At 45.6% G+C, this 27,258-nt stretch overlaps 1 protein-coding gene across 1 annotated transcript; it reads right to left on the reverse strand.

Annotated features, from left to right (window-relative positions):
* Positions 1-297: 297 nt before the first annotated feature.
* TARS1 (threonyl-tRNA synthetase 1) lies at positions 298-26,926 on the reverse strand. Its single transcript, XM_080678408.1, has 19 exons — positions 26,700-26,926; positions 22,916-22,996; positions 18,462-18,643; positions 16,237-16,360; positions 14,874-14,995; positions 13,995-14,112; positions 13,708-13,772; positions 13,545-13,623; positions 12,600-12,746; positions 10,992-11,090; positions 9,882-10,048; positions 6,796-6,958; positions 6,342-6,479; positions 5,922-5,999; positions 5,666-5,766; positions 5,404-5,508; positions 3,616-3,688; positions 1,493-1,607; positions 298-827 (listed from the first exon to the last, which is right to left on the reverse strand). Exons 1-19 carry the CDS (start codon positions 26,754-26,756, stop codon positions 679-681), a joined length of 2,163 nt encoding a protein of 720 aa, XP_080534534.1. The 5' UTR covers positions 26,757-26,926; the 3' UTR covers positions 298-678.
* Positions 26,927-27,258: the final 332 nt, after the last annotated feature.

The following is a 27,258-nucleotide window of genomic DNA, read 5'->3' on the forward strand; positions in this document are numbered from 1 at the left end:
ATTCCTTTAACGAATGTATTTTAAAAACCTGTGCAAATACTCTCCATTAGACCCGTGGTTGGCTTTAATTGCTTAAGAGGTTTATGTCCAAAAAGAAGCTGAGTGAGACGGTGCTCCCAAAGATGCCACTCTGTCACCGGGAAGCAGGCTCTCGATCACGGTCCAGCTCGAGACCACACACTGCAGACTCGTTCCCCTCACCCACCCAAGACGTTTGCTATCAAACATTAAAGATGAATCTTGAATCATGCAATCTGTTCCGGGGTATGAGGTATGTGACGGTCAGAAGTCTTGAAATTTACATGAGTTAAAGTTTTTATTTTTATGCCATAATCCAATTATAATCTTTCTTTTACCCGAATCAAATTTGAAAACTTCTATCTTTCAACTGCATTCAATTTACAAAAAATGTTCTCCCTCATCACACTTGCGGTTTATTTCCAGTGCTCAGGTAATGAGTGAATAAAATCATTTAAATGGGTCTCTTTTAATTATCTCCAGCAGATACACATCATCTAAAATCTGTCGAGGTCAAAACAGGTTCCACCCCTGCAGTCACCTCCGCAGACTCGGCCACACAGTCCCAAGTTCAGGACAGATCAAGGCTGTCCAGAGCACAGAGTGAAGGAGCACCACGGACACCCCGCTCGGCCCTCCCGCTGGGCCCACCGGCCGTGCTCAGAACTCCTCCTCGGCCTGCCTGCTGCGGGCCTGCTGCAGCTGCTGCAGCCGCGCCACGGTTTCGGAAACGGTGCGCTCTCCGTGAACCTTGTTATCTCTCGTGCGGATGTTAACGGTGCCGCTGGCTTTCTCCTTCTCACCGACAACTAAACAGAAGACAGAAAGAATCCTTAGATGGAAGCGTTCTTATTGGGCATCTGAACAGAAAGGACCCCAGGACCCAAAAGCCACCCTGCTGCTGCTTCTGATTAAAATGTACAGGTGAGCCCAGCCCGCGTGGCTCAGTGGTTGAGCATCAACCTATGAACCAGGAGGTCATGGTTCCATTCCCAGTCAGGGCACTTGCCCGGGTTGCAGGCTTGATCCCCAGGAGGGGTGTGCAGGAGGCAGCCGATGCATGATTCTCTCTCGTCAATGTTTCTATCTTTCTCCCTCCCTTCCTCTCTCTCTAAAAAAATCAATAAATCTATGTTTTTTTAAACGTGCAGGTGACCATGCACAGTTGGGCAACCCATTCTGCAATGCCAACAGTGCTGAGCTTATTGAGTCACTGAGTCCGGCTGGCTAAATAAAAGCTGGCCGTAGGAAGAGATAAAAGGTGAAGGGGGGAAAGTTTTTAGACAGAACTGTACAAATTATTCGTTTTCACACCACGGTTTTCCTTTCCTATGTCAACGGAACAATGTCACAGGTTGAGAATCAGGATTAAAAGGAACTAAACTGATGGCCATAATGCTCTCAAGCTACGTCTCAAGATTTCAGAATTTCCCAGGCTGTGGCAGCTTTGCTTTGGGTCAGTCTCCTTTCTCACCCAGGATGAAGTTGTACTGCGCTAACTGTGCGTTTCTGATCTTCTTGTTTAACGTACAGCCCGGGTCCAGGTCAACGTCCACCATGAATTTAGCATCATGGAATTGTTGCCGCACCTATTTAAACAGAGACACAGAATTCTTCAGATCCAAAATTAGAATTGTATTTTGATCTTAAATGATTTTATGTAACCTATAATTTGGAAAATCATGTAAGCATTAAAAATTAGTTCTTCAATAATTTTGTGTATACAATGACCTAATTAAATAGAAGTCTATAAGAATCTATATACACCAAGTGGCCAGATTATTATGATCTCCGAACGCATAATAATTTGGCCACTCAGTGTGTGAGTGTGTGTGTGTGTGTGTGTGTGTGTGTGTGTGTGTGCGCGCGCGCGTGCGTGTGTATATATATCATGCAATCTGTTCCGGGTATGAGGGATATATATTAGAGGCCCAGTGCATGAATTCGTGCATGGGTGGGGTCCAGCCAGCCTGGCCAGGGGGAGGGGACATGGGCAGTTGGCCAGCCTGCCTGCTGATTGAACTCCTGGTTGAGGGGACAATTTGCATATTAGCCTTTTATTATATAGGATATACACTGAGTGGCCAGATTATTATGTGTTCATAGATCATCATAATCTGGCCACTCAGTGTATATAAAAGCCTAAGTGACCTAATGACAGGTCGCTATGACATGCACTGACTACCAGGGGGCAGACACTCAATGCAGGAGCTGCCCCCTGGTGGTGAGTGTGCTCCCACAGCCAACCTCCCATGACCAGCCAACCTCCTGCAGGTGGCTAACCTCCCGCAGTCCCTCCTCTTCCCCCCACCCCCCAGCCAGCCAGCCCCGACTGGGACTGGGCAAGATGGCCTTGATCGGCCCTGATCCGCCCCAATCACTGGCCAACCTGAGGGACCCCACCTGTGCACGAATTTGTGCACCGGGCCTCTAGCAACTTAATAAAAAGAAAGTATCAGGCTCGAGAAATATTGAAAAGTTTTTTTTTTTTTCTCAACAGTGATTTCCTTTTTGTTTAAAAGAAAGCTTAGCCCTGGGCAGTGTCCCATACACCAATCGATGTTTTTCTCTAACATCAATGTTTCTCTCCCTCTCCCTTCCTCTCTCTCTAAAATCAGTCAATATGGTGGAAAAAAGACACACCACAAAATAAAAGCCTACCCCTACCTAATTCCAAATGCCACTCTACCCCCAGAGTGGAGGAGGTCAGTACTGTTTCCCGCTGAGAAATGAATATGAACATTTGCCTGCTGAGTGAGCTTTCATAATGCACATAAGATAAAAAACAATGACTTAGCCATGGAACATAGGTGATTTTCATCATTTATAACTTAAACTACTGGGGTGCAGTAATAGGAATACAGTTTGTCTGAATGGTTTGCTTATTAGCTGGTTTAATGTTCATGTATTTCTTAAAGACAGCTGAGATCTGAGTGAAATTTATTTTGATGGTCTCGAAACACGATTTTGGTGTTATAAGACTATTCAATGATATTTAGAATTTTGTCTCTTTAACTATTTTATTACTTTTAATTTGCAATTCTGAAACAATGCTCTTTAATAACACAACTTTTGATTATTTAATATTCCTTAATAAAGAATTGTTGCTGTAACAAAACAGACTGTCATAGTTTTAAGGTGTGAAGAATGAACGGATATTTCTATATCTGTTAGTGAGGTAGCTGTCTGGCCAGTAGGGTAAAACATTGGTCTGGCATGCCATTAACCTGGAAAAAGGTTTCAAATAACTGAAGAAATTTGCATTGAACATGAAGCAAAACTACACTCTGAGTCAAAAAGAAACTTCAACTGTATTATGCATTTGAATTTGCATATCATACTGAGGCATTCCCTATTTGCTAACACGGAACACTAAACAAGAGTGCATCCAACAACTACCCAGTCTGTCTTCTGACCAAAGAACCAGATAGGAAAGCATTAAAGAGGTAATGTGCTCTATTTAAGCTTACCGCAGATGGAAAATAGTAACGGTTCTTTCTATCACAGGCAGCTTCATTTACTAAGGGTGTAGCTTATGGGATTTGAAAGCTGAACAACAGATGTTAAATTTAAAGAAAAGTCATACTTAAGGATTACCTTTTGGGCATATTCATCACACGTTGGTCCCACTGGAACTACCATTACCTGGCAAGGAGACAGCCAGAAGGGCCTTAGGAAGAAATTAAAAATGTTTAATGTGGATTTTCCTAAACAAGGACGGCACATTCATTTATCAGTCCACCCTTTGTATCTTTTCCTGAAACGTGTGGGCCGTTTAAAATCATGGCTTTTATTTTAATATCCAATGAAGACTCAAGGGAGATGAAGGAGCAGGAAACCAACCCTAAGAGAGAAAAACCTGTAACTACGTTTTGTCTTGCTAAGCAGATGGCAAAGCAAACTGGGGCGAGACTACACCCCACACTTCCATACCACAGGTAACAGAACCCCATACACCACACAGAGGGTCAGCACGATGCTAACGAACCACACTTACTGTTATTTTATTCAAAGAGTCACTTTGCTCAAGCATTTCTTATTACCTATTCCTCCTAAGGGGACACAGACTGTGTCTTCAGTTTAGTCAAGGTCCATGTTGCAGGATTCAGCAGGTTGTAACCGATGGTGACTGCTGCGGGTATTTGGTGAAGATGAGTGTGTTCGCTACTTATTAAAAGATGACCCATCGGCAACTCTCTTTGGGGTATTTCAGTGTCACACTTCCCGACGCTGCAGGCACCAGTGTTTCTCTCGCTCACTCGTATTTTAAGTTGTCTGGCTAATCAGGGAAAGGCTGGAGGGGGCACTAAATTCTGCCCAACTGTGCGTTTGTCCCACCAAACACAGGTTTGGCAGAGCAGTCAGCGGAGGATCCCCTATTCTCTAGATCAGTGGTCGGCAAACCCATTCGTCAACAGAGCCAAATATCAACAGGACAACGACGGAAATTTCTTTGGAGAGCCATATTTTTTAAACTTAAACTTCTTCTAACGCCACTTCTTCAAAATAGACTCGCCCAGGCCGTGGTATTTTGTGGAAGAGCCACACTCAAGGGGCCAAAGAGCCGCATGTGGCTCGCGAGCCGCGGTTTGCCGACCACTGCTCTAGATTCACGTAGAGAATGTTTCCCGTATTTGATTTGATTTTGTGAAATATAACAGAAAGAGACTGTTATTTCACTGAAAAGTATGACATACTTCCCTTCAAGTCTGAACTAACCAAATTACAAGTACAACTGAAATAACTACAGTGTATAAGACAGAACAGATCTACAACAGTTTAACGGAAGTTTTGTATCAGTAGAATTAATGCAGCAGGCTCTACAAAACGGGTGTTTTATATATAACCAACTGCCTTAACAACCTGCGGGCCCAGACAAAACGGCTTAGAAAGTAAAATGAAAGTCATGTGCTCAGACGTTTCCAGCAAAAACGTAACCTTATAAAAGCAAGACACGAGATGCTGATTGTTCTGGAGTCTGTGCCCTCACTGGAAAGTGCACGGCTTCTAAAGGGCGTCTCACTACCTGCTGGGTATGGCCAGCGCCACCAGCAAGGGGAGCCAGCGCCTGCTCTTTGCTCAGACATCTCAAACTCCTTGAAAAGCCATCAAAACAGCCAACATGCTTCTTCCTGAATAATTCCTAGTTAGAAAGGGTAACATTCAACACATCGAATCCCGAAATAAAAATAAACCCTCACAAATACTCTTAGAGCCAAAAAATCTGGGTTTTAATTGTACTGCCTTCCTATTTAGTGAACATTTGTCGATAATTACAAGCGACTAACTGCAATCACTCTCCCTTTCCATCACATGCTCAATTGGACAGCAGACATTTCTTACAGCCAATTTCTATCGCCCAGAAGGAAACAACATGAAAATTACCATTTGCCCCCATAATTTTCAGTGAGGATGGCGATCATTCTTTCCACGGATCCCAAGATGGCTCTATGGATAATCACTGGCCTTTTCTTATCATCTCCATCATGACTAGAAAGAAAAGAATAATAATTTGTTTTCCTTTATCTTATATATACTAGTATATGTACATATACACATACCTCTATTTTATATATATGTATGTACACACACACACACTCCGTTAAACGTCCTTAAAGAATGTCCAGAACAGACACTAGGAACTCACCTCACAAAAGTCAGATTGAATCTGATGGGCAACTGAAAATCCAGCTGAATGGTTGCACACTGGTGGTACCGCCCAATGGCATCCTTAATCTGTATGTCAATCTGAGAAGCAAAGACCTGCTGTGAGGTGTGGTCCAGAGTGAAGCTGACGTAGTAGTTCTATTAGGGCTGATTTCCCCCGCCCGTTTTTTTAACCTACAGTAACCGCTTCACCCCAACATGAATGTCACTTTACTCAGATCGACTTTGGCACTGACCTTTGGGCCGTAGAAAGCTCCATCTCCAGGGTTTAACTCCCACTTTTCACCAAATTCATTCAGGCTGTTTTCAAGTTGCTAAAGATAAAGCAACACTGACTTTAATCTTTGTTCCTCTGCAACCGGTCTAACTTGAGCCTAAAATTTCCATAATTACTTTCACGGGTCACTATTCTCTGCTTCGTCACTTTGCCCACTTGAATGCACTCACACCCAAACCCCTTCGGAGGTTACAGCTCGATGACTGACACACATCCAGGCATGTCTGCACCCAAAAGCAAACAGGCAAAAACGAGTGTTCTCTAACCGAGGAGCCATCTCCAACTTCCTTTTACGCACGTAGGAGGCTGGCTTTCTCACACCGCGGACGAAGCGCTTTCCGCCACACAGAATTCAAGCGCGCTCAGAAGCACCATTTACCTTCTCCGCTTGATTCCAGACTTCAATATCTCCAAGGAATTTTTCCGGCCGAGTCGACAGGTTCAGTTTAAAAGAAAACCCAAATATGCTGTACACTGTACGCAGGAAATCCAAACAGCCTTTTATTTCTTCCTCGATCTTTAAATAAAAGAAAATGAGATGAACAAGAATAGATCCAGACACAAATGGCAGGGGAGGGGGCGGTTAGAGAGCAACCAAAGGACTTGTATGCATACATATTAGCATCACCAATGTACACGGACACTGGGGCAGTGGGGGATTGCCCGGGGTGGGAATGGCTGGGGCGGGGGGTCAATCGGGGAAAAAGGAGACATATGTAAACCTTTAGACAACAACAAATAAATTATTAAAAAAAAAAAACAAATCGACATGGCGGTAATTCTCCGTGACCTCCTTGACCTCTCCTTCAGCGCATTTCACCCCGGAGCCCCACCTGCTCCATGGCGCAGAATATGTGCGCGTCGTCCTGCTGGAACCTCCGCACCCGCGTGAGGCCCGTGAGCGCCCCCGACAGCTCGTTCCTGTGCAGCACCCCGAAGTCAGCGAGCCGCAGAGGCAGCTCTCGCCAGGACCTCGGGCGATGATCAAACATGAGGCTGGCAAAGAGAGAAGGAAAACCCCCGACAGTTAATACAATAAAACCGCTTCTCTGATAGTGTACGGAAGGCCGATGGCGTACGGAAGGCTGATGGTATACGGAAGGCTGACGGTGTACGGAAGGCTGATGTTGTACGGAAGGCTGACAGTGTACGGAAGGCTGACGGTGTACGGAAGGCCAACAGCGTACGGAAGGCTGATAGTATACGGAAGGCTGACAGTGTACGGAAGGATGACAGTGTACGGAAGGCTGACGGTGTACAGGAGGCTGACAGTGTACGGAAGGCTGACGGTGTACGGAAGGCTGACGGTGTACGGAAGGCTGACGGTGTACAGGAGGCTGACAGTGTACGGAAGGCTGACGGTGTACGGAAGGCTGACGGTGTACGGAAGGCTGACGGTGTACAGGAGGCTGACAGTGTACGGAAGGCTGACAGTGTACGGAAGGCTGACGGTGTACGGAAGGCTGACGGTGTACGGAAGGCTGACACTGTACGGAAGGATGATAGTGTACGGAAGGCTGATAGTATAGTATATGGAAGGCTGACGGTGTACAGGAGGCTGATAGTGTACGGAAGGCTGACGGTGTACGGAAGGCTGACACTGTACGGAAGGCTGATAGTATAGTATACGGAAGGCTGACACTGTACGGAAGGATGATAGTGTACGGAAGGCTGATAGTATAGTATACGGAAGGCTGACGGTGTACAGGAGGCTGATAGTGTACGGAAGGATGACAGTGTACGGAAGGCTGACGGTGTACGGAAGGATGACGGTGTACGGAAGGATGACAGTGTACGGAAGGCTGATAGTGTACGGAAGGCTGACAGTGTACGGAAGGCTGACGGTGTACGGGAGGCTGATAGTGTACGGAAGGCTGACGGTGTACGGAAGGCTGATAGTATAGTATACGGAAGGCCGACAGCGTACGGAAGGCTGACGGTGTACGGAAGGCTGACAGTGTACGGAAGGCTGACACTGTACGGAAGGCTGATAGTATAGTATACGGAAGGCTGACACTGTACGGAAGGATGATAGTGTACGGAAGGCTGATAGTATAGTATACGGAAGGCTGACGGTGTACAGGAGGCTGATAGTGTACGGAAGGATGACAGTGTACGGAAGGCTGACGGTGTACGGAAGGATGACGGTGTACGGAAGGATGACAGTGTACGGAAGGCTGATAGTGTACGGAAGGCTGACAGTGTACGGAAGGCTGACGGTGTACGGGAGGCTGATAGTGTACGGAAGGCTGACGGTGTACGGAAGGCTGATAGTATAGTATACGGAAGGCCGACAGCGTACGGAAGGCTGACGGTGTACGGAAGGCTGACAGTGTACGGAAGGCTGACACTGTACGGAAGGCTGATAGTATAGTATACGGAAGGCTGACACTGTACGGAAGGATGATAGTGTACGGAAGGCTGATAGTATAGTATACGGAAGGCTGACGGTGTACAGGAGGCTGATAGTGTACGGAAGGATGACAGTGTACGGAAGGCTGACGGTGTACGGAAGGATGACGGTGTACGGAAGGATGACAGTGTACGGAAGGCTGACAGTGTACGGAAGGCTGACAGTGTACGGAAGGCTGACGGTGTACGGGAGGCTGATAGTGTACGGAAGGCTGACGGTGTACGGGAGGCTGACGGTGTACGGAAGGCTGACGGTGTACGGAAGGCTGACGGTGTACGGAAGGCTGACAGTGTACGGAAGGCTGACGGTGTACGGGAGGCTGACAGTGTACGGAAGGCTGACAGTGTACGGAAGGCTGACAGTGTACGGAAGGCTGACGGTGTACGGGAGGCTGACGGTGTACGGAAGGATGACGGTGTACGGAAGGCTGACGGTGTACGGGAGGCTGACGGTGTACGGGAGGCTGATAGTGTACGGAAGGCTGACAGTGTACGGAAGGCTGACGGTGTACGGAAGGATGACAGTGTACGGAAGGCTGACGGTGTACGGAAGGCTGATAGTATAGTATACGGAAGGCCGACAGCGTACGGAAGGCTGACGGTGTACGGAAGGCTGACGGCGTACGCAAGGCCGATAGTGTATGAAAGGCTGTCAAAAGCCACTGATTCTAGGTGGTTCAGACAAGCAACGTGCTCCAGCTCTGGGCTCCACACAGCAATGTGAGCACTGGCATGAACAGAACAGCAACTAGACTGTAACCCAAGCACCCGGAACTAAGGGAGAAGAACACGTGTATTCCCATAGTCCGCAGCCACGTCCTTGTGCTCATCACTCCCTTCATTTGAGGACGCCGTTAAGGTCCATATTTAAAGGTAAAACAGACTCAGCTGCCTACAAATCACGCGTCACTCTGGAAACTCAAGTCCGTGCTTTCCTGTCATTCCCAGAAGAGCTTCAGTTCCCTGTTGTCTGAGGTGCTTCAGACACGCTGCAGGAGGGACTCGGCAGGCCTCCTGGCCTCCAACCCCGGCCCCGGGGACATTCCTCTCTCACCCACCTGCCTCCAGGCACCGCCCCGAGCAGCTGTGCGCACCGAGACACCTGGAGCCACAGCTCTGCCTACTTTCCCCCAAGCTGTTCACCCAACTTCCATGGGTAGGGAGAGGAAGAACCCCAGGGCAAAGACTTCCCAAGGATGTTAATTCACTGGCACTAGGTTGTGACAGAACATGTTTCTTAAAAACAACTAATTTATAGTCTGCCCATTCACTGCTATTCTCCCATGTCTACAGATCTGAGGACCAAATCAGGCGTAGAAGAAACTGTAACACAATGATAATGCCGCATTTAAATACTCTTCTGATTACATAAGGGTTTTGAGGAAAATTCTTCCAAAGGAAGAAAAGCAATCTAGGACTCAATGAAACGCAAAGCTGAATCCGTGTCCCGTCCCGGCACTAAAGGCAGCGAGGGAGAACCCTCAGCGCCCGCGCAGCTGCTCAGTACCAGTGTCCGGGGCAGTTCATGGGCTTCAGGGCGAACTGCTCCTTCTCCACCTCGAAGGAGAACATGTTGTCGCTGTAGTGCTGCCAGTGGCCCGAGGTCACCCACAGCCGGCTGTTGAAGATGTTTGGGGTGACCACCTCCTGGAATCCTCGTTTCCTATATTCACTCTGTGAGAGAACAAACACACGTGTGTCTAGAAATCAGAGCTCATACTTCTGGTGGGAGTAAGAATTTAAATTCCTACCCTCTAGTGAAGTGTAAGATGCACTATGCTATAATCTAGATATTCCGCTTGGAGATATACACCAAAGAGGAAGCTCTTACACCCCCACGTAAGGAGGCTTGTCAAAATGACGCTACTGCGGCACAACAGTAACATGGGAAAATCCGAAATTATGTCCGTGTCCGCCGATAAAGGGACGGACATGCTGCGGTAGCTATGTGATGGAGTCGTATGTAACCAGTGACAATAGCGGGATCTGTATGTATCTTAAAAAAAACAATCTGACTGATACACAGTGAGCCTTCCTGTATGCAAATCTGAAATACACAAACACTGAGAAACGTATGTGTGGGGTAGGTGGACAACATGGACAGAACGGATCCACGCTACCTCCAAGGGCAGCTTCTTCTAGGAAAGGCGGGGATGCAGCCCGTGGCCCCCTCACTGTGAGCGTTACTTTACTTCAAACATAACCTGTGCAAATGTGTTACCTCAGGTGGCGAGTATACAGATGTTGGTGGTATTATTCTTCATCAACATATGCTTTCAACACTTCATAATTTACAAAGACAAAGAGCAAGGTAAAGACTAACCTGCTTTTTCAAGGAGATATAAATGTCAAAGAGCACACAGAGCCCCTGTGCAAAGGGTTACAAGTCCTAGTTCAAGTGCAGTCGCTGGCTTCTCTCGTGTGCACATCCATGTATATGGACGTTACGCATTAGGAAGAAAAGTTCTTAAAAATTTTATGAGATCTCAGACTACCATTACTTATTCTATAAATGATTCTTTTAAAATACAAGATTATCTTTCCTCTTAGCAGACCTTGTTTAATAAAATCGATGCATGTCCCAAATCTACAGGAGAAAGTAACAAATATGGTTTACCCTCAGGAACTCGATAAGTGTATTATAAATGTACGCTCCCTTCGGCAGGAAAAAGCAACTCCCAGGGCTGAGTTCATGGAAGAAATACAGCTCTTGGTCCTGTAACAAAGAAGACAAAGAACGCTCACTGCTTGCGCATGTACACAGCATCAACACCAGCGTCCGTGTTCCTGAGAAGAGGGTCCTGATGCCTCCTACTCTCATCTGGGCCACTCCCCGTGCAAAGAAAACAGGCCCACATCTCGGGTGTGCAATTCAATGGTGTAGATTCGAGGCTAATTTACAACTTGTTCCCTGCCTGTTAGATTCCTAAATCCAGTCAAATGTACCAAAGATGATATGAACAAAGGTCCAGTTCTCTTCTACCGAGAGAGAGAGAGCACACATGGCTTTAATTCCTTAAAGCTCTAAGATCTGGCTGTTTTAAATTTTTCTTTATTATTTTTTAAGTAGGAGTGGCAGTAAGGCAGGGGTGGGCAAACTTTTTGACTCGAGGGCCACAATGGGTTCTTAAACTGGACCGGAGGGCCGGAACAAAAGCATGGATGGAGTGTTTGTGTGAACTCATATAAATTCAAAGTAAAGGAGCGGAGGGGAGGGCAAGAGAACCGGATAGAACAGCCAGATCTGGCCCGCGGGCCGTAGTTTGCCCACAGCTGCAGTAAGGAGTCTGGGAAAAAGACCCTGACAATGAAACAGGAGCTGGCTGAGTCTGGGTCGTGGTGAATGGCACCCTCTCCACCCCGCAAAGCCCACACTTTTCTGGGGGGTGCCGCACCAGTCCCTGCAGCTTCCTCACAGCTGGACGCTGCCTCCTGCTCAAGCTTCCTACCCCACCAACCAAGGACGCCTGGCACAGAGTGAACACGGTTTCAGAAAGAAATGTTTTCACCTGACACCTAACTTCCAGTTGGAAAAACCTTCAGGGGCAGAGGGATAAAGGCAATGCACCATGGAATCCAGCCGTGACTCGCTGCATCGCCTTGGGCAACAAGGACATGATTCTCTCTAGAACTCAGCTTCCACATCTTTAAAAGAAGTCACTGGTGCTCTGGCTGGTTTGGCTCAGTGAACAGAGCATCAGCCTGTGGACTGAGGGTCCCAGGTTCGATTCTGGCCAAGGGCTCATGCCCAGGTGGCAGGCTCAATCCCCAGTAGGGGGCAAGCAGGAAGCAGCCGATCAATGATTCTCTCCCATCACTGATGTTTCTCTCTCTCCCTCCCTCTCACTTCCTCTCTGAAGTCAATAAAATATTTTTAAAATAAATAAGTCAGTGAGACCAGGCGAATTTCCAAAGTATCTCTTATCTCTCAGCTCATGAGGCACTGCTATACTTCTTTTACTGAAAACTGTGGGTCATCAGCATTTGTCCTCAATAAAAGGAACAGTTAAAATGAGTTTTTGTGCAGAACTCAGCACACTCTAGAAAGATAATGTGGACAATCAGGAAGTAACTTATGGCTTATCTAGGACACAGTACAGTAATACTTGAAAGTGACAGCGTTTCTTCAAAGGGGAGTTGTTAATACAGCTAAATACCTAACACAGCTCAATTTCAAAGGGAAATAAACGCAGTCTGGACACAGTATTGTTCTTTTTTAACATACCCTGCCAATTTTCCTGTGATCTCGGTTTTTAGCCTCCTCTTGGAACTTCTCCCACTCTTTCAGCAACTTAGGATCTGGGAATGAAATGCCATAAATCCTCTGGAGAGTCTCCATATCTGCTTTTCCCTCCCAGTATGTGGAGGAATTCTGAAAACAAGGATCAACCGTGAAACAATATTCAAATCTGTCAATATCTCACTTACTTTAAGAGTTAGATGTTATTTCTCATAGGCACCTTGTGTATCGAATTCATAGCCGTCCTTATACAAGAAAAATCACAGTAAGTTCACACCTAGTGAGAGCCCTCACAGTGGCTCGGGGCGGGGCTGAAGAGCGGGGTTCACTCGGCAGCACAAAGCTGGCTGTTCGGTTCCCTCGGAAAACCCACCCGCCACGCCCCCTCGAACCACAACTCCACGAACACGACTGACTGCAAGAGCATCTTCCACCGAGTGAGGAAGCAAAAATGGGAAATAAAGCAACAAACAGAAATCCTGAAATGACTCAATTACGCTTACGACGTGAAGTGCATTGTAGTCATCGCCCATAAAGTATTTCTGAACTAGCAGAGACTGGCAGGACTAGCTTGGTTAGCAAGAACCACTTGGGTAATTACCACCTCAGACACATAAAGAGCAAAAGCACATGCTGCTGCAGCGAGTCTAGAAGCTTCTGGAGCCGTGATGGCCCATAACCGCGGGATTTTGTGAATCCCCCACTCCACCCCCACGTGCTCTAGTGGTGGGTGATGGTCAGCCACTGCTTGAGAGACTTTCTGCTAAAAATGCCTCGTGACATATATACAGCAGCACAGGCAGGAGAGAGCATGAGAAAAAACCCACCCAGAAGCAAACAGGGAGAAAGAGAAACCAACGGAAGTTTAGCTATCGAGCCATCCGACACAAATACATTTACGTGGAGAGCCTGTTGGGTTGCACTGCTTACTTTGTGTATCTTCAAAGTCTTGATTTTGCCAGTGTGTCTGACATGAGGACCCCGGCAGAGATCGATCAAGGGGCCACACCTAAAGGTAGAGTGAAAGGAATTTTAATAAAGACTGAAAATGACATGTACACCCATTGTACTTCACAACATTTGATCGTCTCACCTATAGACTGTGGTAGTTGGCGTATTCACCTTTTCATTCAATATCCGACATTTGAACTTGTTGTACTGAAAATAGGAAAAATTGTATTTTTAAAACTAGCCTTTTTTACCTCTAAATACTATTGCTAACATAGAACTCAAAACACATCTTATCAAAGCTTGCATACTTATGTTAATGTTGCACGTCTTGAAAACAGTGTTAAATTTTCTAAGGACAGAGTAGGTTTCAACTTAGTACACTACACCCGAGGGTAGTGACTTCAAATAACATGTTACAGTTCCATGTACCTTAAACATTTCCAATAAAGTTTCCTTCTTAACTTCCAATCTTTCAAAGGCTTGTTTTTCCTTAATGATTTTCTTACATAAAGTCTCTAAAGAGGAGAAATCATTGCTGGACACACCCCTGGAAGAGAAGAAAGTATAAAATTATTTCCATTCCATTCTACTCACACCACGGGGGATCGGAGGATGTTTCTTTTGAACACTTCAAGGGATTTAATATAAAAAATGAGACTCTTGCATCATATATCAGAATTGTAAACGAAACATTCTGCATACATTATTTTAATAATTGGTATTTCCATGGGCTTCTGTCTTGGTCATCATGGAGATTGTTCCCCCTAGTGACTCCCCCCTCCACCCTCCAGCAGCTTAGAGGAGGGAGGACCGGCTTCATTTATTTCCCAGGGCACCTCAGGCCCTGCCTCCATCGACCTAGGAGAGAGCTCTCACGGAAGTCTCCGCACCTCTGTAAGTCACTGCACACTCAGGTTTCACCAGCGGCAATGCTTGGTGACCATGAAGCAGTAAGCGTTACATTATCCTCCTTTTCTGAGAACAATTTAAAAATAATGTATGGGCCGAAACCAGTTTGGCTCAGTGGATAGAGCGTCGGCCTGCGGACTCAAGGGTCCCGGGTTCGATTCCGGTCAAGGGCATGTACCTTGGTTGCGGGCACATCCCCAGTGGGAGGTGTGCAGGAGGCAGCTGATCGATGTTTCTCTCTCATTGATGTTTCTAGCTCTCTATCCCTCTCCCTTCCTCTCTGTAAAATATCAATAAAATATATTTTAAAAAAATAATAAAATAAAAAAAAAATAAAAATAATGTATGGGCTCAGGGTAACTCAGGTTTTATTTCTCTTTATCCAATGACATAACTTACCCTTCCTCAAGGTACATGTCATAATAGAATCCATTTTCTATTGGTGGACCGTAACATAAACATCCTCCATAGACTCTTTCCATGGCTTCACCCATTATATGGGCACTTGAGTGCCAATATACCTGAAAATTCAAAGAAAAATGAGAAGGTCTGAGACCGGGCATATGTGTTGTAAGTTAATATGGTCACCTGAAAGAGATATATAGAATTTATTATAAATAAACCCAGAAAGAAAAATCTAAATGTACAAATCTATAAACTGCAGTGTGATTCTATAATTTAAAAGGATGCAAACTGCTAAAGTGTATTTCTACCTTAGAAATTACTTAGTTTGTTTCCAAACTAATTAAATTCAAATTAGCATCATTAATTAAATGGATGGATTTTGTTCCCTGAAAACAATCGCCACTCACCATGTGACTGCCTTCTGGACTGCCAGGGCCCAGGCCTCCTGAGGCAGTGTGCCCACCCAGCCACGTGCGTGTTCTACCTTTACCTGGCTGTGGAGCATCACTTAGCATCATATCTGCCTTTTTCTTATTGGTCCCAAACTACTAGGTACAACTGGATCCCACAATACCACTAGGAAGTGCAAGGACAGTGAACACTGAAAGCAAATGGCAGTACTTGGCTTTAAGGTGGTCATTCAGATGAGTCACAATATATCCAGATCCACGTTTTTAAGATTTAACAGTAAGGTACCGAAATGTTTTTAAAATTCTCTTTAAAAACTTAAGGAATCCAGAATACTTTTGAAAACTATTAATTCACATACATAAGTAAACCATCATCAATGAAACAAACTAAAACAACACATTTTATTTCCCTTTATATGTATACCATCATGAAGAAATAGGAGAAAACCTTGCCATCAGATGCAAGTTGGTTTTATCCTTCTATATAATAAAAGGCTAATATGTACAAATGTACGTATCTTTTCAGCAGATTTGCATTTAAAGATGAGAAAAAAAATGGAAATCAACTTCCCAATGTAAGAAGTACTTTAGGCAATGTTCAAATTTATTTGTTAAATATATACATACATCTTGCTTAAGTGCTGATTGACAGTGTAGAAAGCAAGTTTTACTTGCTTAATCAATTTCTAATAAAATTTTAATAGAATTTCCATAAATATGCCCTCCTTTTATTATCTAGCAGTGAAAATAAATTTATTCAATTTCACCTGATTTCATAAAGCAAGCATTTTTATTATATTCCCTTAGTGAAAGACAAAAATGAAGATTTCGAGTATGATAAGACTTCAGTAAATTTTTATCACCTCCTGGCAGTAGTAATGAGCTGGAAAACCATGCAAATGAGAATCACCATCCGGAAATTTAATGAACACGGAATAAAAACTTACTGCCTGAGCTTCCTCATCCTCAAACTTGAGAAGTTCCAGGGTACAATCTTCCTCCAGAGGACGGTCTAGGTCCCACACAGCTTTATTCACTTTCGCAATAACAGTGTTGTCCGCCAAGCCTTGACTTAGTAAGAACAGGAAAATAAACACTACATAGTATACATACATACCTATATATATAAAAGCCTACGCGACCGAACGACCATTCGACTGGTAGCAATGACGTGCACTGACCACCAGGGGGCAGACGCTCAATGGATAGGCATGGAAACATGGAACAGACTGATGAATCTCCTGCGGGGATTGGGCCAAAACTGGCAGTCTGACATCCCCCGAGGGGTCCCGGATTGCGAGAGGGCGCAGTGGCCAAGGGACCCCACTGGTGCACAAATCCGTGCACCAAGCCTCTAGTATACTATAATACTACTAGAGGCCCGGTGCATGAAATCTGAGCGAGACTAAGCCAGCAGTCAGACATCCTTAGCGCTGCCACGGAGGCGGGAGAGGCTCCCGCCACCGCCACTGCGCTCACCAGCCGTGAGCCTGGCTTCCGGCTGAGCGGTGCTCCCCCTGTGGGAACGCACTGACCACCAGGGGGCAGCTCCTGCGTTGAGCATCTGCCCCCTGGAGGTCAGTGTGCGTCATAGCGACCAGTTGTTCCGCCATTCAGTCGATTTGCATATTAGCCTTTTATTTTATAGGAGGATATGTACTATATTATAGTATTCTATACTATACCACTATACAAAAAAAAAAAAATATATATATATATCTTTCTGAAATAAAATGGAAAAAGCAACAAACTCCCAAAATGTGCCAATGAACCTAAAAATATAACTACAAGATCTTGAAAATTTAGAACACTATTTTATGACATTTAATACTTATTTAAACAGATATAGCAACTCTAATAAACAAACAATGAGACTTTTCAGTAGTCTTGTTTATTCTTTACTTTCTCCAAAGAAGTTCTCCACAAAGCCAAGCTACTTAGATTCCAAAGGCACAAGGGGCCGGGGGGGGGGGGGTGGGGGTGGGGGGTGGTGGTGGTAGTAAATAACTTCTCTGCTCTACCTCCTTTTTGAAATCTGTAACAGAATTTGAGAGTCAATGCTAAATAATCTCACATGGACCATACTGGATCATTTCAATTTTCCAAAGAAGGGACAAAATAATCCTTACTTTAAGACTTAGAACAAAACAAAACTTCAAAGAAAACCCCTTTGAAGCAAATGGAACATGTCTTCTTTTTGTTTCCCTTTCATATTCATTCCTAATCATCTGAACCTTTAAACAGCCTGTTATTAGTGCTGTAATGTTTTACAGAACAGTAAGTTATTCTGGACTTTTGTAAAAATGTCTTCAAGCACCCTCACTTGCAGATCATGACTGAACCCCAGCTCTAAAGCTCATCAATATCTCATGTGATTCAATTTAAAATTTGGCAATTCTCAAAAAACTATTTTCAACTGGCCACTTGCCAAGTTACAATGGAGGAGGATATTGTAGAATGTAGAGAAAAAGTACCTGGATTGATAGGAGCCTGAATTTTAATACCCATTGCTACAATATCAATGTGCAACGATGGCGAAATCGTATCACCAAATGACCTTCAAAATCACCTTTAAAACGACAGATTTAACTGATATTTAAAGGTCTATCCAATTATTTGTAATCTCACATGGAAACTGACCCAACTATTGAGTCCCAAATCATATCGGATTAAGAAAGCATTATCTATTACAGAGTATGCATCTGATTCTGTTACTTCTTCTCAACCTGATAAAAGTGTTCAGTTTTAAGACTGGGCATGGCCCTCCTTTAGATTTATAAAATTAGTACATTTTTCTCATGTTGAAAATTAGTTTCCTAACTTTCCCCTGTGAGATGATCAACCATCATTTAACTTTAAAACCGAGACATTTAAATCAAAATAGTTTGTGAAACCTTATCGACTTGATTTTTGTGACATGTTTGATCAAGGTGGAAGAACTAATCATATAAAATCCTTCATAAGATAAAACCAAACTAGAGCCTCTAAGAAATTAACTTTGAATCTTGACTATAAAGCTCTACATACTCTTGGTTTTGAAAAAATCCCAAATAACGTAAATTAAACATTAAAAATATTGAACAGTAACACAAAAATGTTTTGAGGATAAAACCTGGCAAAGTAAGTTTAAGTTTAATTGCGAACAGCAGATGAGGACAGGTGGGGCCTGTACCTGATGCCACAAGCAATCTGATAAGGCGTAGTTCTCCAGGATTCTGCGGCCACCTGTTTACCATCGGGGAGAGTGACTGTAATGGGCTTGCTCTCTTTTTCTGCCAGAATGGCATCGTGTTCTGCTTTTAGTTTATTATACATCTCAAGACGCGAGTTAATATATTCAGGCCAAGGATTCAACTGCAAAACAACAAATGAAGAAAGGAACAATCAGTAAGTACTTGCTTTCCTTTTCAGAAAAGGGAAATACTAAAAATAGACAATACAAAAAACATGATTACTAATTCATTTGGTAAATGGATTGCCAAAATCAACAGGCATTACCTAAATGTTGTCCTAAATAAAAGAAAGGAATTTAATGCTCTCTTCTTATAACTTTAAGAAATTTTTAAAAATAGGAAAATATAATAACAATAAATATCTGGCTGCCAACATTCTAAATGAACAATTATTACCATTTTGCTATTATTTGCATAGGTAATATTTTCCTTTTAGGGTATGCTCTTAAGGACTTATCTAATTAAACAATCCCACAAGTACAACTATAAACAATACTGGGAATAAAAACTGGCTGGCTTTTCCATTTTGTTTCAGTGTTGTTCAAGGGATGATCTGTGAAGCTGTCAGAGTGTATGTACACTCACAATTTTTAATTAACCAACTATAAATGTACTTGACTTAAGGGCTCCCATTCAAGAAAAGTATTTACAAAATTCAAAGAAGCCATGAGCTTTGAGTATACCTTTCTTGGGAATATTTAATTAGCAAATCTACACTAATAAAAGAGTACGATGCAAATTGACCGTACCTTCGTGACGCCCACCAGCCAATCAGGAGTGAGTATGCAAATTAACCCACCAAAGATTGCGGGTTACTTTGTATACACAAGCCCCGAGCGGCTGGGGGCAGGGCGGGATGCTTGTGTTGTCGCCATGGCGACAATGCAGGCATTCCGCACCACCCCAGCCGCTCCAGGCCTCTGGGCAGCGTGGAAAGGCAGAAAGGCAGCAGCTCCGGGTCGGAGCAAAAAGGCGGCTCCAGCCAGAGCCAAGGCAGTGCCGGCAGCCAGGGAAAGGTAGGCCCATTCTTGCACAAATCTTCATGCATCAGGCCTCTAGTATAAGAAAATAGCATAACACTACTGTCTAAATACATTAAATTAACCAAAATATTTTCTGTAAAACACCTACTCAGGCCCTACTGGTTTGGCTCAGTGGGTAGAGCGTTGGCCTACGCACTGAAGGGTCCCAGGTTCAATTCCGGTCAAGGGCATGTACCTTGGTTGCAGGCACATCCCCAGTGGGAGGTGTGCAGGAGGCATCTGATAGATGCTTCTCTCTCATCGATGTTTCTAACTCTCTATCCCTCTCCCTTCCTCTCTGTAAAAAATCAATATGAACAAACAAACAAACAAAAACACCTACTCAGGTTCCCAAAAGTCTGACCAAGAGAAAAGAAAAAGACAATAATCAGAGATTTGACTTCCTCTACTATTAGAGACGCCAGTCTTCAAAACATTTCAAAAACCAGGTGGTGAACCTATGGTCACAAAATAGTCAAACACTAACATTTACATAACTTATGATCTTCAAATGGAAATAACATGGATAGCCCTGGCCAGATTGCTCAGTTGGAGCACCATCCTGATAGGCCAAGGTTGTGGGTTCAATCCCCAGTCAGGACACATACAAGAATCAACCAATGAATGCATAAATGAGTGGAACAACAAATCAATGTTTCTCTCTCTTTTTTTTCCCTCTCTCTCTAAAATCAATTTTAAGAAAATAACATAGATATTAAGAGCTACATACAAAAGCAAAGAGGAGATGGTTTAATTTTACCATGAGTTTCTATCTTCACATAGACTTAAATCAATCAGCTGTAATAGTTTCTTCAAATATACGCTTTAAAACTTGTTCAGTTTTGATAATGCTACTTAAAATTCTACATATAATAGGTATCAACATAACACACTTAATCTGAAATTTCCTTGAGAAAATGACTTGTGATAATCTATATATATAAAAGCCTAAGCGACCGTCCGACTGTTCGCTATGATGCACAATGACCACCAGGGAGCAGATGCTCAACTCTGGAGCTGCCGAGCTGCGGTGACTCAGCAGCTGTGATTCTCAGGTGACGCACCTGGAACCAGAGAGGAGGGAGTCACCGAGAACCGCCCTCTTGCACTCAGAGACCCCTCGGGGGATATTGGAGAGCTGGTTTCAGCCCGATCCCCACATGCCGGCCCGAGGGACCCCACCTACTGGAGGGACCCCGCTCACTCTGCAGACAAACTTGGAGCCGTGGCACTGCCCCAGGTGTGGCTGGCCAGGGAGGGACCACGGGAGGTTGGCTCCAGGGCGTATCCGGCCTGTCTTGCCCAGTCCCGCCCCGCTGGCCACCTTCTAATTAATTTCCTTTCAATGTGCACGAATCCGTGCACCGGGGCGCTAGTAGAAAATAAAAATCAGCCACACTGCATGGACTCATTGTTCACCCAGTTTGGATTCCATGGTTTCTGGTGGTCATAGTTACCCACTATGTCAACCTCAGAGGTTAATATTTCCCTAAATATCATAGTAAAAGAGAAAAGCATATCATTAAAAATATATTTTTCCAGGCTGTGTGAATATAACTTATTAGAACAATGTTTCTCATGTGAAATAGTACACTTTTTTCCTCTTATAAAGTATTTCCTTCTCATTTCACTCATACTTTTTTTCAGCCTTTACCTTTTGAAATGGAAGAGCCCAAATCTCTTTATAACTCCCTCCCTCAGCACCATGTCTTGCTCTAGTCACTTTATTAAATTATCCCGGGGGTGCATGACCCTCGATGGTGAAGCCCCAATGAATTAGCTAAAAGCTCAGAGCCTGTCATTCTGCAAACATGTACTCTGAACCCCTCGGGCTGAAGGAAGCGCATTACACGGTCCTGCCTACTCGGAAGCGTCAATACAGCCCTACCCACCCACATGACGCTCTGCATCTCTCGGCAGCTGATCTCCACAGCCACGTGGCGCTTCCTACGCAGAAGAACTTAGTGTCAAACAATTTATTCAACGTTCATGGAGCAGATTCTCCTGGAAATGCAGAGTAATGAGACCTGCACGTTGCTCTGCTAAGAGTAACACACATAAAGGATGGGCACGGAGAAGGAAGAAGGAAGGTCTTAGACATCTCACTGCACACTTTTTCTCAGAAATATCATGTAGTCACATGTAATCACATGTAATCGCACTTAAAATTGCCCTTTCAGAAAAGTCCTCGAATTACACCCTTGGTTTCCTATTTCCAGGCTAATTCTCAAGCTGTGACAGAACAGCATGCACGACTGTCCCGGAAGTACAAAAAAGAAACCAGGTAACATATGCATTTTTCTATTCGCCTGCAAATTTTACAGTTCACGATCAATAATGTCCCCCACAATTACAGGGGGACGTAATGGACAAAGCGCAGGAGAAAGGGCAGGGCTGTAAGCAACACTCAGTGACTCCTGATCACCCATAAACGTACCCCTAGGGCAGGGGTCGGCAAACTCCTCAGTCCACAGAGCCAAATACCAACAGTACAACGACGGAAATTTCTTTGGAGAGCCACATTTTTTAAACTTAAACTTCTTCTAACGCCACTTCTTCAAAATAGACTCGCCCAGGCCGTGGCATTTTGTGGGAGAGCCACACTCAAGGGGCCAAGGAGCCGCATGTGGCTCGCGAGCCGCAGTTTGCCGACCAAACGGCCCTAGGTGAATGAAAGCACTACCCGTTTAGAAAGGCTGCATGTATCAAAACAGCCCCTCAAAGCCAGTGTGTTGTGCTAGCCCTCCTATTACCGCCTATTCCTTTGTTCTTCTGCATTCTGGCCGTTTTCTGAAGTCTCTGATAAGATGGTTGCCATGACTAAAGCAAAAAGTGAAGCACAGTTCACCGCCGTTCAACCTCAGAAATAAAGCGGGAAGACAAGCGTAACTGCCTCCGAAAGCAGAACTCCCGGCAGCCAGGTGGTCCCGGGCTGACGTGAAAGGCCGTGCCTTTCAGTCTGAACATGGGAAACTGGAAGCATATTCTACTTAAGAGGCAGATTTGTCTGGCTCAAAACCAGACCCACGGCCGGTCCAGGTGGGAAGAGTAGGAATGAGGTCAAGGAAGTGGGCTTTCTTGGTTTCTACTGTACTCAGTACAAGCTCGGACACCAAGTCTCTCCCCTTCAGCCTCTGGTTTTCGTATCTCATCCCGCAGATTGCTTTACAATTATATCTCAGTTGTTTTCCTTTTTCAATAACCAATAGCTGCAAGTCCTTCTTCCCCTCCACGCTTGCCTAATTCTGCTCCCGGAAATTTCCATCTAGTCCGCCTGCCAGGCCCATGTAAACCCGGAGAAGCTGACCCAGGATACGTCTGAGACAGCGCTCTGCCACCTGTCAAACCTGGTGACAGCCGGGGACACCGACCTCCGCGCGCCCTCCATCTCCAGACCCTTCTTTGTTCTTCTTCTTGCCGTCTTCCTTGTGCCTCTCCTGGCGGGCGCCCACCTAGACGAGCAAAAAGAAAAGACGGTTTCATCTTTCAGTCTAACGCGACACCCCTTCATGCTGCCCCCGGAAAAGTTTAGAGGGTGCCACTTTAGCATCTCCTTCCTGAAGAGTGAAAATCTGATTGTGAGGGACTAGAAAACCTGAGCACTGTTGACCCCTGTAAAGGGCAACTTAGCAACTTACAATGAAGACAAGTCCCAAAAGGCAGAGAGGGGCTTCTGGATAATGTTCAAGTCCTCACATGGCATGTATTTTGCCTGTTCCCATGACTCTCGCTGCAGGTTTGCCTGGACACATACTAAACATGTAGCCACAAACAAGCATGAGAGTTATTCAGTAACATTTTCGGGGGGAAATCAGTGCAATATGTACCCATTCATTCCACACGTACCTAGAGCCTGTGTGCTCATGGTAGCTTGTTAAACCCTGCGGAAGAAGCAAAACTAAGACCCAGTCCCTGCCATGTGCAAATGTAATCTCTGCAGGGAAATGAAGGCATGCATGTGTGAAAACCCCGCGGCGGGGAGGGGGGGAGAACACAGCTGCAACACTGTGAGTCCATGTAGAATAAGCTAGGACCACAGGCTGGATCTCGAGAACGGGGGACGTGTGTTCTAGGCGCACACAGACTCACTGTCGGACATACTAAAAAGAGAAAGACAGTGACAGAGCGTGAGAGTGAGAGGGACAGACGGACCAGGGATGACTAAGGCAGGACTGTTTTAGGAAATAAAATGTTAAGACAAACTAGGGCGCAGACAGAGCAAACCCTAAACGTTACCATAAGGAATGTGGACTTCCATTAGAAGCACACGGAGTCACAGAAAGTTTTAGGTGCAAAAAGGCCACCTACACCAGTGGCTCTCACCCGACGCTATGTGCCCCCGGCGGACATCTGACAATGTCTGGAGACATTTTTGGTTGTCACGACTTGGGGGTGCAATTGTCATCTAGTAGGTAGGGGCCAGGGGAGCTGCCAAGCACCCAACAATGCACAGGACAGCCCCCTGCAACCAAGACTTATCCAGTCCACACAACGTCAACCATGTTGAGGTCCAGAAAGTCTGAACGACATGATGGGAAAGAGGACTTCCTCAGAAATGCATCCCTTACTTCCCCGTCGCCTCAAGTGCTCCGAGTTCTTCTACAATCACAGCTGATTTTCATGGCCGCCCTGCGAGATGGCTATTATTATTATTATTCCCATTTTACAGATATGTTAATTGGAAAAGTTAGACAATTGTTCTAGGTTCACACAACCTATGAGTGGCAGGAAAGATATCTATCCAGGTGTTGACAGTGGCCAACTCTAAGGAGTTGCGATCATCAGTAGTGAGGAAGCTTTGAGGGTAGAACGAGGGATGGGAAGGGGGCTTTATTATAATTTTGTATGTTTATGACCTTTCATTTCAGGGGTTAACAGTGTGTTTTTTGAGATATTTCCCTATAATTCACCAACATAAAGTATACAATTCAATGGCTTTTAGTGTGTTCACAGTTGTGCAACTATCACCACCATCAATTTAGGACATTCTCATCACCCCAAAAGAAACCCTCACCCATTAGCGGTCACTCTCTGTCCCTGCCGCATCCCCCTTCCCCAGCACCTGACAATCACCAATCTGCTCTGCCTCTATCGTTGTCCATATTCTAAACATTTCATAATATGTGGTCTTTCGGGACTGGTTTGTTTCACTTAGCATAATGGTTGCAAGACCATCCAAGTTTCGTTTCATATTTCATTCTAACGCCTTCCTTTTGATTGTCAAGTAACATTCCAGTAACGGAGAACTCATCTGGAGGAAATAAACATTCCACGTTACGTTTCAGTCCTTCCTTCCTTTCCCTGTTTACTTATCCATTTAACAGCTGGTCATTTCAGTTGCTCTTCCTAATCTTATTTTGAGGACTGAATGAGTTAATGCATGTAATCAGTGCCAGACCCGGTAGTTAGTACTCAATCAATATTAGCAATTATTATCATAGAAGGGAGAAATCATGTATTTATTAGCCATACCTCCAGTTAAGAATGGCACAGCAGAATACTTATGGACATGGAACACTGAACTACAGACTATTAATTAAAAAGGAAAGATACCCTTTTTAAAAATATATATATATTTTATTGATATTCTACAGAGAGGAAGGAAGAGGGATAGAGAGTTAGAAACATCGATGAGAGAGAAACATCGATCAGCTGCCTCCTGCACACCTCCTACTGGGGATGTGCCTGCAACCAAAGTATGTGCCCTTGACCAGAATCGAACCTGGGACCTTTCAGTCCGCAGGCCGACGCTCTATCCACTGAGCCAAACCGGTTTCGGCAAAGATACCCTTTTTAAGTGAAAAAAAAAATACAGATGGGAAAAAGTCTATGAACAGACACCACTTACTACTTTTAATTTAATTTATATAGTTTAGAATGTGTGCACATGCATTTTCCCCAACCAAACCCTGAGTGAGGGACGTACTCGTGTCCTGGATGAGAAAACGGTGGCCTCTAAGAGGCCTGCCAGTCCGAGCTGGGTTGAGTCTCCTTTAGCTGAATGCCTCACCTCTCCCTTGGACCAGTGCGGCAGCCTCCTGTTTGTGGTTTCGCCTCTTCCCCACGCACCTCGCACCCCAATGCCAGCGTGATCTTTAACACTACGGTTCACCTCTGTCACGTCCCTGCTTTGAAGCCTTCACTTGTAGAAAATAATTCCAACCACTGGTTGCCTAAGATCCCTCTGAGGGCTGTGGCTCCTCCTTCAGCATAATCTCTTGGAAGCAAAGCAATCCCACAGACCATTCATTCATTCGGCCGCCTTTTCACTGCCTTCCCTGCCTTTACCTGGAAAGCCCTGCCCTGCCTGGTTTACCTGGGGAACTTACACTCATGCTTCAACCTCAATTCGAGAGCCTTTCCACGCAGAACTGGGCACCCGCTTCTGTAACCCCAGAGCAAAACGACTGTGTACCTGTCTCTCTCACACCTGGCTGTGAGGCCCTCACGGCCAGGCGGGGTCCCATTCACCTGCCTAGGTGTATGGCCCAGCGTGCAGAATAAATATTTGACATTTGTTAATCATAAAAAATAAATAAATACTTAAAAACACCAAAAACACCTCAACCTGGTGGCATGAAAGTGACCTGGGAGATGTTCCTAAGCAAGGGGTGACACAAAGGTCAAGTTCAAAGGTGAAACGACCAGCAGGTGTGACTGGGGATAAGGGGAAGCCTGAAACTTGTCCAGGTGGTCAGGTCATCGGCCTCCACCACTGATCACCCCCCCCAAACGTGGGCAGGGTGGCCAGACCTCGGGAACTCGGTTTTCTCTTCCTGAAACTAGAGCCTTTTACCCCAAGTGGGGTCTTAGGGTCCAAGGAAGCTCTGCAATGCTCTTCTCGTCGAAGGTGAAGTGAAATCACTAGGCTGGGGTCCCTAACTGTCTCGATTTCTAATCAGACGTGTGGTTCTGAGCAGCTCACTCAGGTCTCAGTTCCCTCGTCTGCAAAGAGGATGGAGCCGGAGGAGGCCTGCAAGTCGCCGCCTGCTTTATGAATGGACGACTCCTCCCCAAGGGGGCCCAGACTTGTCCGCCACCCGCCTCGGGTTCCTCCGTCCCACACGCCCCGGCCGCTGCCTCCTCCGCCCCCACTTCCCGGGGGGCCGCTGGGCACCAAGAAGAGCCCCTGCCCGGGCTCCGGACCCCACTCACCGGCTTCTCCTCGCCTCCCATCTTCCCTGAAGGGCTGCTGGCCTTCTCCTCGGACATCGGCGAACCGGGAAGAGAAGACGGAACTCAACAGCGACGGCCGGGGGCAGAGGAGCGGAAGGCGGCCTGAAGGGCGCTGCAGCTCCCGGGATCACGGCGCCACCGCCACCAGCCTGGAGAGGACCCGCTGATGCAATCCACCAGCGCCCGAACCCCGCCTCCTCGCGGGCAGCCAATCAGCAAGGGGGAGAGGCGGGCTCTCCCATCTCTAAACCAATGGCAAAGCTTGTCGGGGCGGGTCTAGGAAATCAGTGCGGCGTGGGAAGAGGCGAGGGACCGGTACTCCCCCCAGCCCGGGACTGCACCCTTTCCGGAGCCGAGGCCGCAGTGCGCGTGCGCCTCCTTCCAGCGTGCCGCGGCGCATTAATCCAGGCCCTCCCCGGCCACCGTAGCGAAGGAGAGGGTCTTGGTTGGAGCTTCCGGGAAGTCCCTAGCCTGGATCAGGATGGTAAGGCACGCGGCTTCCTCGTGGCCATGTAGGCTTCCCGGGACCCAGGCCTTG

The sequence above is a fragment of the Plecotus auritus genome (assembly GCF_963455305.1).
Source record: "Plecotus auritus genome assembly, chromosome: 7".
Classification (NCBI taxonomy): domain Eukaryota; kingdom Metazoa; phylum Chordata; class Mammalia; order Chiroptera; family Vespertilionidae; genus Plecotus; species Plecotus auritus.

What these genes read in the sequence shown, in the direction of transcription:
- TARS1 (XM_080678408.1), bottom strand. Translation starts at nt 26,756, where the DNA reads ATGTCCGAGGAGAAGGCCAGCAGCCCTTCAGGGAAGATGGGAGGCGAG. An exon ending in CTTTATTGGAAATGTTTAAG is followed by an intron (nt 13,773 to 13,994) that starts GTACATGGAACT and finishes TCCTATTTTCAG; the next exon opens with TACAACAAGTTCAAATGTCG. An exon ending in GCAGTACAACTTCATCCTGG is followed by an intron (nt 828 to 1,492) that starts GTGAGAAAGGAG and finishes TCTTCTGTTTAG; the next exon opens with TTGTCGGTGAGAAGGAGAAA.